The sequence below is a fragment of the Geotrypetes seraphini genome, chromosome 18, assembly GCF_902459505.1.
Source record: "Geotrypetes seraphini chromosome 18, aGeoSer1.1, whole genome shotgun sequence".
Classification (NCBI taxonomy): domain Eukaryota; kingdom Metazoa; phylum Chordata; class Amphibia; order Gymnophiona; family Dermophiidae; genus Geotrypetes; species Geotrypetes seraphini.
The window spans coordinates 13,169,610-13,181,209 of record NC_047101.1 but is presented as its reverse complement, the minus strand read 5'-3'; the positions used below and the strand labels follow the sequence as shown (position 1 = coordinate 13,181,209).

Here is an 11,600-nt window from a genome sequence, read left to right as displayed (position 1 = left end):
TTTCGCCCGCCGCCGCCACGTGAGCTTTTTTTTTTCAAAAACTCCCGCGCGCCTCTAAGCCCGGGCTTCCGGCACCTGCGTACAAACGCTCGGCAAGGCGGGCTAGCCCAAGGGCAGGTGGGAGGGGGGGGGGGAAGCGGGTGTCAGGAAATCGCGCGGGAAAAGGGGGGCGGGCGCCACGGCCCCGGCCGCCCTATGGCAGCCGACGGCGGGGCGAGAGGAGGGAGGGGCGGTTGAAGCGTGCTCTTTGTGACGTCAGTTCCCAAGCAAGCGCCGTGCGGGGGGCGAACGCGCGCGCGCCATCTCTCTCCCTCTCTCTCTCCTCTCTCACCGCGGCGGCCGAGGACGTTGAGGAAGCCGGGGGCGGCGGCGGCGGCGGCAGCAGCAGCAGCAGCACGAGCAGCGATGGAGAACTCGCAGCTGTGTAAGCTCTTCATCGGCGGCCTGAACGTGCAGACGACCGAGGCGGGCCTGCGCGAGCACTTCGAGACCTACGGGCAGCTGACGGACTGCGTGGTGGTGGTGAACCCCCAGACCAAGCGCTCGCGCTGCTTCGGCTTCGTCACCTACTCGAGCAGCGACGAGGCCGACGCCGCCATGGCCGCCTCGCCGCACGCGGTGGACGGCAACAACGTGGAGCTGAAGCGCGCCGTGTCGCGCGAGGACTCGGCCAAGCCGGGCGCGCACGCCAAGGTGAAGAAGCTGTTCGTGGGCGGCCTGAAGGAGGACGTGGCCGAGGAGGACCTGGTCGAGCACTTCTCGCAGTTCGGCCCGGTGGAGAAGGCCGAGATCATCGCCGACAAGCAGTCGGGCAAGAAGCGCGGCTTCGGCTTCGTCTACTTCGAGAACCACGACTCGGCCGACAAGGCCGCCGTGGTCAAGTTCCACCCCATCCACGGGCACCGCGTGGAGGTGAAGAAGGCCGTGCCCAAGGAGGACATCCAGACGGGCGGCCCGGGGCGCTCGGCGCGGGGCGGAGGAGGAGGAGGCCGCGGCGGAGGAGGCCGCGGGCGCGGCGGCGGCGGCGCCCGTAGCCAGAACGGCCTGACGGGCGGCGCCAAGAGCGGAGGCGGCGCCAGCGGCTACAGCACCTACGGCGGCTTCGGCTCGGTGAGCGGCGGCGGAGGCGGCGGCAGCAGCAGCTACGGCGCCTACGGAGGCTACGGGGACCAGAGCGGAGGAGGCTACGGCAACGGCTACAACAGCTTCGGCAGCTACAGCCAGCAGCAGTCCGCCTTCGGGCCTATGAAGAGCGCCGGCAGCTGGGGCGCCAGGAGTAGCGGCGGCGGCAGTAGCGGCGGACCTTACCGAGGCGGCTACGGGGGCTACGGCAGCAGCAGCAGCAGCTCGTACGGCGGAGGCGGCGGCGGCACCTACGGAGGCGGCACCTACTGAGAGCCCGGCCTCCCTCCCCCCCCCTCTCCCACCGCCTCCGCGCCGGCCTCCCTCCCCCCCCCCCCCCCCCAGCTGCAGCGGCAAATGGCGCCGCACCTGGGCGCCAGAAGACCAGACTCGGCCACGTTTTTTGTGTTACAGTCACGATGGACTCTATTTTTTATTATTCCTGGACATTGGTCGTTTTTTATACTAGCAGCAACGAAACAAACAAACAAAAAAAAAAAAGTAAAACGAAAGCTTAATTTTTCTGGGGCCCAGTTGTATCTGGATTAAAAAAAAATCCCGCGTAGAGAAAGGGGGTGGGAGGTTCCTTTAGTGGAAAGAAGGACTTTTGCTGATGCCTGGCTGAATTTTTTTCTATGAATCCTGTTTCCGGTTCCATTTAAAAAATGCGAAAGAGAATGAGCATCCTGTAAATCGTTTTTACGTTTTATTTTTTAAAAATAAATCATTGTTTTTTCTGACTTCTGTCTAACTTTTTTTTCCTTTCTAGGATTCACTCCGTATTTTTTTTTTTTTTATCTTCCTCCTGTCACAATCGATTTAAGTTTTTAGTTTTGTTCGGTTATATCAGCGAAATGTATTTTGAGTAGTATTTTAAAGACAAATAAGGTGATATTTTCCCTAAGGTCTTGATGTTTTGCTATCCTGCTAGTAGCTTTTTGGATTTAAAAAAAAAAAAATGCAAACAATTTGACCTACTAATTGGTGGATGGTGTCATTTAAAATTAATCTAACTTTGCAGTTTGTGTACATCCACCATTTTGTGCTAAGTAGTTGACCCTGCTGGGCATTTCTTAAGGCATTTTTGGTGTCAATGTATGTACTGTGTAGTTCTGGAGCAATACAGTTTGTTACGCATGTGTTTCATTCATATAAAATATTTCAAATGCCAGATTGCTTAGTTTCAGGCCTATTTATTTCTCTATATATAGATAACATTGATCTTAAAATGTGAATTTTTGGGTTGCTGGTTGAAAATCAGTTATTTCACTCTAGTGCTAGATATTTAGGAAGGGCCCCTTGTATGCACTTCATATTCTCCATGTAAGTATTATGTGAAATCATAGTTTAAGACAGGCCAATGTTCACCCAATTTTTTTCTCTGCCTTTTTCTGGCAAACTGTCCACTAAATAAAATAAATGACTACTAATGCAGAGTACTTTGCATTTTCTCTTTGAGAGACCTGATTGTGGTAAGTGGTAACAAGATTTGACTCCATTTCTCTCCCCTCTTCCCCCCAACCAAAAAACCCAAACTCTTCTGGTGCAGACCTTGAGGCTAGCCATTTTTTTTCAATTGAAAGTGTAAGCTGTGGAAAAAAAATTGAAATGATGCCCTGGTTGGAGGAGCTCTTAAATGCATTTAGCATGTTGCATGCTAGACTTTTAAATTTTACTGGTTGAATTGTTTTCATTTAGCTTAGAACTCATTTTAAATTGAGTTGGGGGATTTATCTACATACTGCCTGCTATGACAGCTCTGTGCTATCTACTTAAAGTGAAAAAGTTCCGTAACTTGTCTATTTTCACCATAAAAGTACTGAACTTAAATGATACCAAAAGATTCATATTTCTTTATTATGCTTTTGGTTTATGCAGTGCCTTACAAAACTTTATATATCAATTACACTACACTAAGGTCTCCTTTTATCAAGCATTAGTAAAGCCTTTTATTTTGGGCTGGTAAGGTAAATGCTCTGGCATACATTCAATTTCTATAAGTATGGGAGCATTTACCTCACTGGCCTGCGGTAAAAGGCTCTACCACTGCTTGATAAAAGGAGACCTAAATTAACATGCATATGTTAACTTTTGCATGTTACTCGTAACATAAAATGATAAACCAAAAAGACAAGATGGAGAAAAAAGCCAACAAATTCTAGAAATATAGAAGCCAGAAATTTCAGGTTCAAGTATTCTGAATTGCTTTAGTTGTTTGAATCAAGACATAACTTTGGTAGTTCTGATGAAGACCGCATTATTTGGAAATTAAAGGCCTAGAATGGTATTCTTGAACACTTTTTATCTGCACTAGTTCACATTAAATTTTGGAAGAAGTTTAAGGCAGGTATTATGCAACAGCCCCAATCACTAGTCCCCACGGGTTACAACTGATTACAGCATGGTAAGTGCTGAAAAAATTGACTTAAAAAAAAAACATTTGATATGATGGTGTGTAGGAGCAAGAATATTGAGAATACCCTAGAGAATGACATGGGGGCAAATTTGTCCCCATCCCCTTAGGAACTCAATTTCCCCACCCCATCCCCTCAAGTTCTGTCGCTGTACCTGTCCCTGTAAGCTCTGCCTTAACCGCACCAGCCGTGAACACTTATGATTTTAAAGTGTTTGAGGCTTGCTCAGATGAAAATGGAGCTTGCAAGAATGGGGATGGGACGGAAAAATGAGTTCCTTCAGGGATGGGGAAAAATTTGTCCCTCATTCTCTAGTACACACACGCACCTTTTCTTTAAATTTCTGTGGCTTAAGGGGGGAAAAAGTTGCATATTGCATCCTCTCCTATTTATAACTTTTTGAACTACTTATAAAACCACTTAGGATACTTTTCCCTAGATATACTTGCAATAACTTTACTTCGGCACTGTGTAGAATGGAATCTACTGTAATCTACTTGTATATTACAATTTGATGAACTAGTCTACATTTTGTTTCCATTCTCTGCATCATGTACAAATGAGCCCCATTGCAAGATTTATGCTTATAACAAAGTCTGAGATACACTTACATGTAGTGTAGAATAAGTATTAAAATTTAGGCAACACTCCATAGATATGGTAAAATACTAAATACATACCAGATAAATTGGCTAGTTAGTTGAATTTAAAAAGTTTTAATTTAAGACTAGCTGTAGCGAAAGATTATATTAATAGCCGTGTGGACAGGGATAAACTTATCTCTTGGAATGAGCAACAAGGAAAAGATCTAAGAATCTTTTAGGGTATTTATGATTTTTTTTGGGGGGGGTGCTGGGGTCAAACCTTTAGTCTTTAATCTTTATTCATGCCAACAGAGCAATTCATAACAAACACTCGCTAAAGATTCCATACAAATGTAAGGGAGTTCTTCATCCAGAGAGTGGTAGAAATCTGGAACGCTCTTCTGAAGGTTGTTATAGGGGAAAGCACCCTTCGGGGATTCAAGACAAGGTTGGATAAGTTCCTACTGGAACAGAACATACGCAAGTAAGGCTAGACTCAAATAGGGCACTGATATTTGACCTAAGGGCCGCTGCGGAAGTGGACTGCTGGGCAGGATGGACCACTGGTCTGACCCAGCAGCGGCAATTATGTTCTTAACAATGTTTCTCACTAATATATTAAGCTACACAAGTCTCCTTTATATCCCTTGAGACCTAAGTACAGCAGTGTCTGTCTTTGATTTAACTTGCATATTTTTAGCATTAGCTCAAGTTGAGTAATGTAGGTACATTAGATATTTTTCTGTCCCCAGAGGGCTTACAATATGTCATAATCCAAGAAGAGGGACCAAGTCATTAGAAATGGAGTTATTCAGCTGGCTAAGTAATCAAGAAGATGCTGATTCAAATGCAACAAACCACACATTTCTATCATTTAATTTGCCAAAGATAATACCATTTCAATTAACAAAATTTTTAATTATAAATAGAACCCAACTGACATTGTTGCCTTTCTCAAGTAAGCATACACTAAGACTTGGTACCCTTTCTTAGACTGCGACATGTACTTATTTGTACCTCAGGCAATGGAAAGTTAAGTGACTTGCCCAAAGTCACAGGAGTGTGTCTGAGATTTGAAGCTTGGCTTTCCTGGTACTCAGTCCACTGGTCTAAGCTTTAGGGCAGGGGTCTCAAAAGTCCCTCCTCGAGGGCCACAATCCAGTCAGGTTTTCCTCAATGAATATGCATGAGATCTATGTGCATGCACTGCTTTCAATGCATATTCATTGGGGAAATCCTGAAAACCCAATTGGATTGCGGCCCTCAAGGAGGGACTTTGAGATCCCTGCTCTAGGGCTACTGTTATGCATCTAACTTTTTAAAGAGAACAATAATTTTCCAGTTGTGTCTGCTTGTGTTGGTCTATGCTAAGTTTTCATATAATCTACAAATTGAAGTGACTAAGCTGCATAATATAAATATTCTAGTCCAAAATGGTTCATAAATATTAAAGTTCAAGCCAAATTTATAAAAACACTTTATAAATATACTTTAAAAAATTACAATACAGTGTCTACCAATAACATTCAGTGGATTTTTTTTCCATAGAGTGGGAAAATGCTGAGTGAATTGGGTTCTTATTCTTGCAGATTAATGTATACCATTTAGGTCACTTAAAATACCTTTCAATTAATAGCAGGAGGCATTCTGTGGTATAGGGCACACTTCTGCTTGTACAGCAGGTTTTGACACATTGGTCATGTGGATATTTAACCTGCACTATACTTTTCCCATGACATTTTCAGCTGAGTCTTCCATCATATATCTAACCTCTGTCCAAAACATGCTTGTCACTGATATATTTAAAATTGGATTTTTATCATTTGTTCTGTCCTGTGTGTTTTTGTTTGTTTTTCGGCTTTCCAGGTTGTGTTCAATGCGGGTTTATTCTGCAAGTCCTAGGATCTATATATGGCTCCAGAGCTGTGAAGCCTCTGAGCAGCCAATTGCAGAAGGTATTCAGGTGAGTCCCAACAAAAGTATTCTGGGGGGGTGGGAGGAGGAAGCAATATTCATCCTGTAAAGTTAACAAAGTTAGAATTGTGTGACCATGTTTTAATGTTGGCAGAGTACTCTATTACTTTTTTTTATTATGTAAGTGTTGTAGTGGCTCTTGATATAGAAACATCTTTGAGATGTCTGCTTTCAAACATGACTTCATTATGTCTCAGACCTTTGTCATCTTCCAATCATCCATAGTGTCCAACTTTTTCCATATAAGCTAGAATTATCCTCTACTTCTAGATATTGTATATAACTGGGGGTATAACCTAGCACCATGATTCAAAATGAAATGTTTGTGGGTACTTTTTACATTTCTTCTAAAAATCAGACAATAGTTACTGTGTGCTGTGTACATCATGCTCTTTGGAAGACTTTGTTAAATGGTGCATTTTGTATACATGTTGCTGCTATGTTGGTGATCAGAAACAACATCAGTGGGAAAAGGAATGGCTTACCCTGCCTGTTTGTGAATGCTTGCTGTTTTGTAGAAGGTCTTCAGTCATTATCCTCCCCCAGCAGCCCATCACTTTGCTACTGAAGCCCCAGTGTGTGTCTTTTCCATATATGTTTGAACACTGATGGTGTTGGGAAGCTTACAAGATCTACTGAAAGTCCTTTTCCAGGTGCCTACCACCCTCTTAACTGGAAAAAATTATAGTATTTATCGTCCTTCCAGACCGGCAAAGAACGGATGGGTTTATGCTCCTCTGCCAACAGGTATGTTTGTTTATTAGGATTTTATATACCGCCTATCAAGGTTATCTAAGCGGTTTTTACAATCAGGTACTCAAGCATTTTTCCCTCTCTGTCCCGGTGGGCTCACAATCTATCTAACGTACCTGGGGCTATGGAGGATTAAGTGACTTGCCCAGGGTCACAAGGAGCAGCGCGGGGTTTGAACCCACAACCCCAGGGTGCTGAGGCTGTAGATCCAACCACTGCGCCACACACTCCTCATTAGAGACTTGAACACATTGATTTTTGGCTGTAGTACAAGTTGGTTGTGCAGTCCCTTCTACAATCCTGTTCTCACTCTCCAGCAGGTGGAGATGGTAAGCCTGTGCAGTCTTTCCTTTGGTTAGTTAGGGCCTGTTGGATATTATTAGTGGCTTTATTGTCCCTGTTTTGGTTGCCGGGCAGCTTTGGGGAGCCTGCCAGGGCAAGTCGTGACCACCAGTGGCTCCTCTGCCCATCTTGCCCAATGACTTGTTGGGGGTCCTTCCCCCCAGTTCCGGTGGGAGCCTGGTTGCGGGAGTTTTATTGGGGGTGAGCTGAGATCACAATGGTCCTAGAAGTGATGCAGGACGGCTATGCTCTCGAGTTTTACCGGCCCTTACCAGATCTTTTCCTTTCTTGTCAGGTAACTTGGAAGAAGCGGGCATTTTGTCAGACACTGCAATGGTTGCTGGACCTCAAAATGGTGGTTCCAGTGCCCCCTCAGGAGATTTGCACCAGCTGGTGCTCCATTTACTTTGTGGTGGCCAAGAAAGAATGGTTTTTCAGATCATTTTGGACCTGAAGGGTGTCAACAGGGCGCCAGGGCTATGGAGTCGAGGAGTCGGAGGAAATTTCGGGTACCTGGAGTCGGTCAGAAGTACAAAAAACTGAGGAGTCGGAACATTTATCTACCGACTCCATTTTTGAACTTGGCATACCAATCACGAGCGATTCTTTCAGCTACAGCACCCACTATATACACAGCACAAATGTTGCGAGCAGCTTCTGCGGCCTTAGAACCTTGATTAAAAGCAAAAAGAAGGTGGTGTCGAAAATGCTCATTTCTTTCAACTTGACATTCCATTTTAACGATCTGAAAATTAACCAGTGCTGTGGAGTCTGAGGAAATTTCGAGTACTGGAGTCGGAGTTTGAAGTACAAAAAACTGAGGAGTCGGAGTCGAACATTTATCTACTGACTCCACAGCCCTGCAGGGCGCTTTGGGTTCCTTCTTTTCGTAATTCTAGCTGTTCTGCCTGGGGAATTTCTGGCTTCTCTCAAACTGAGGCCTACTTGCATGTTCTGATTCAGGCCTCCCATCAGCGATTCCTTTGCAATTTTGGGAAAGCACTATCAGTTTTGTGCAGTTCCTTTTGATCTGGCTTTCACCAAGATTATGGTAGTGGTGGCGGCGGCCTTGCACAAGGAACACATTCTGGTTCATCCCTATCTGGATGACTGGTTCATTCGAGCAAAGTCTTTTCAGGAGAGCTCCCAGGTCATGGCTTGGGTTGTGGAGTTCTGCAGTTGCTAGGCTGGGTGGTCAGCCGGTTGATTCAGTCTCAGCGTTTGGGGAGCTCAGTGTCTTGGTAGCTCGGCTCAGGGCAGCTGATTGTCAGTGGAAACATCATGGGCGATCAATATTCTAGAGACCAGAGCCATTTGGTTGGCAGTAGCTTTCCAGTTGTTTGAGGGAAGTCGGTTTGGGTTCTCTCGGATAATGCCATGGCAGTGGCTTATGTCAATCAGGGGGGAACCAAGATTTATCTGGTAGTGCAGGAGGCAACTCTTATGGACTTGGCAGAGGCTTATCTTCTTGACATCTCTGCTTCCCACATAGCAGACATGGACAGTGTCCAGGCGGATTTTCTCAGTCGTCATGTGCTGGATCCCATGAAGTGGTGTCTCGGGCTGGAAGCCTTTGAGTTGATTGTTCAATCATGGACCTTATGGCCACGAGTGTCGAGGTTGTTCAGTCAGTGCAGGGATTACTAGGTCGAGGGGTTGAATGCTCTTGTGCAGGCTTGCCCGTTGGATGGCCTGCTTTGTTTTTCTTCCGCAGCCACTGGTGAGCAGAGTTCTTCGCATTGCCTGGCATACAGGCTGCGTGTTCCTGGTAGCTCTGGACTAGCCCAGACACCCGTGGTATGCAGATCTGTTTTGTTGTCTCGTGGCAGATCCTCTTCCCCTGCCCCTCTTGCCCGACCACCTGACGCAGGGACCCATTTGCATGTTCGATCCAGGTCCCTTTTGTCTTACAGCTTGGCTCTTGAAAGGGAAAGCCTAAGTAAAAGGATGTTTGGATAAGGTGATCTCCATCCTCTTGGAAACTTTCATCTTGTTTATCCTCCTTTTGAGCCTCTTGATTCCTGCACGTTGAAGGACCTTTCTCTTAAGGCGGTGTTCTTGTGGCAATTACTTCCATGAGATGCATTTCCGAACTGCAGGGCCTTTTCGTGTAGGTCTCCCTTCCTGGAGTTCTCTAGGGAGCTGTGGCTGATTACCTCCTTTTCTTCCAAATGTCTTGCCTTTTCATGTCATCCAGTCCGTTGTCCTTCCGGTCTTGGGTAGTAGGGAGGGCTCTTTGGTGCAGAGGCAGGTGCGCAAATTGGATGTCTGTAGGGTCCTTTGCGCTTATGTTCAGGAGTTCCGTTGGCAGGATGGATCATCTTTTTGTCCTTTTAGCGGGTCCTTATAAGGGATAGTGCTTCCAAGGCTACGATTGTGCGCTGGATCAAGGAGGCTATCGCTTCAGCGTACCTTCTTCAACAGAAGCCTGTTCTGTATTTTCTCAAAGCTCATTCCACTCTGGGTCAGGCAGCCTCTTGGACTGGGAGTTCTCTTGTGCCTCCGGTAGATATCTGTAAAGCTATGATTTGGTCTTCTCTCCATTCTTTTGTTTGCCACTACTGTATGGTGTTCAGTGAGTTCTTGTGGTGGCCCTTTGGGGGTCCCACCCATGATGGGTATTGCATTGGTACATCCCATCTGTTCTGTGCTGGTCTGGAGGGACGATAAAGGAGAAATTAGGTTCTTGTCAGCTAATTTTCTTTCTTTTAGTCCCTCTAGATCGGCATAGACCCTGCCCTGTTTTTAATTTGGTGTTTTTCACTGTTTTTTTTCTGTAGTATCTCATCTTGGTTTTTTGGGGAGTATAGTAAGAGCAGTGGTGTCTGGTTTAGCTGGCGAACTGTGGGGATACTTTGAAGGTTCTTGTTCTAATCAGTATCCAATAGTGTCTTCTCCATATGAGAGTGAAGTCGGTGTGTGTATAGTGTATAGTTCACAGTTCTTTAGTTAGTTAGTTCCAGCTTGGTTATTCATCACACTGATTGTAGATGGGACTGCACAGCCCATTTGTACTACTGCCAAAAGTCAGTCTCCACCCTTTGGCAGAGGAGCGTAAACCCATCCATTCTGTGCCGGTCTGGAGGGACTAAAAGAAAGAGAATTAGCAGGTAAGAACCTAATTTCTCCTTACCACCTTTTTAGATTTGTATGATGGTTCCTTGTTCTTGAACCTTCTATTATTGGAGAAAGCTGCCTTCAGGTGCTTTACTACATATTTGAATGTTTGTATTATCTCTTCCTTTTTGCTTCCAGAAATTAAAAATTGTAATTCCCTCTGCAAGCTTTACAGAAAGATGCTGTGCAGTTCATATACCATTTTGATGGCTTTTAATTACAAAAAATTATGAAAGTAATGTTTTTGCAAAAATGTAAATGTTGGCCTCATGATAGTAATATGTTGAAATTTTTGAGGTAATTCTACAGAGAGTAAATTACACATCCTAGTGGCGTCCCTTAAGAGTCCAAGTAGTGGGACTCTTGTTTTAGGGCTCAAGGCCACAGATCTACGCTGGCGTCTCAACTGGACATAGCCAGATTCCTAAAAGGAGCACTATGTATCAGGACTCTGTTAAAACCTCTATTCCCTTGGTGTCTTAATGTGGTTTTGCAGGGGCTCTCCCAAGATCCATATGAGCTGCTGTAGGTAGCGTCCTTGAGGGATCTGACGCTCAAACGTTTTTTCTGGTAGTCATTACCTCAGTGAGAAGGGTCTCGGAGTTGCAGGCTCTTTATTACAGAGAGCCTTTCCTTAAATCTACTGAAGTTGGAGTATGTGCGCTATTCCTTACTTGTCTGCCGAAGGTGGTTTTGGTGTTCCATGTCAGGAAGTCAGATTGCCGGCGTTCCAGTCCACAGGTTCCAAGAAAAAGGACCAGGTTCTGAGGAAGTATGTTAAAAGGGTGGTTCGATAGCCTAAACTCATTGGTAACCTCAAGATATCTGACCATCTTTTTGTGCTGACAAAAGCTAGCTAGATGCAATGTACAGGCTTCCAAGGCCACAATTTCCAGATGGGATCCGTCAGACCATTTCGTCAACATATATTGTTTGTGGGGAACAGCCCCTATTGTCTGTAAAGGCACATTTGAATAGAAGCATGGGCAGAAACTCGGGCGGTCTCCCCCAAGGAGATTTGTAGGGCAGCGACTTGGTCCAATCTACATACATTTTCCAAGTTTTACAGAGTGGATGTGGCGGCAAGGGAGGACTCTGCCTTTGGATCCTCAGTGTTAAGAGCCGACGCAGTGGTCCTACTCTAGATTTCTTGGATTGCTTTTGTACATCCTGCTTATCCAGAATGACGCACCTATTGCACTAAAAAAAGAGATTAGGTTCTTAACATTGCAAATATCTTTTCTAGTAGATAGGTGTGTCATTCTGGACCCCTGCCTGGTCATTTTATTTCCTG

General features: G+C 45.4%; 2 protein-coding genes across 2 annotated transcripts in view; both read left to right on the top strand.

Moving 5' to 3' along the window:
• Positions 1-208: 208 nt before the first annotated feature.
• HNRNPA0 (heterogeneous nuclear ribonucleoprotein A0) lies at positions 209-2,136 on the top strand. Its single transcript, XM_033927608.1, has one exon. The coding sequence runs from the start codon at positions 406-408 to the stop codon at positions 1,393-1,395; it is 990 nt and encodes a 329-aa protein (XP_033783499.1). The 5' UTR covers positions 209-405; the 3' UTR covers positions 1,396-2,136.
• Positions 2,137-5,474: 3,338 nt separating this feature from the next.
• LOC117351681 (kelch-like protein 3) overlaps positions 5,475-11,600 on the top strand; it is a 92,976-nt gene continuing 86,850 nt past the window's right edge. Inside the window, exon 1 of the mRNA XM_033927332.1 lies at positions 5,475-6,083. The gene's annotated coding sequence lies outside the window, so the exon portion shown is untranslated. The remainder of the gene's footprint in view (positions 6,084-11,600) is intronic.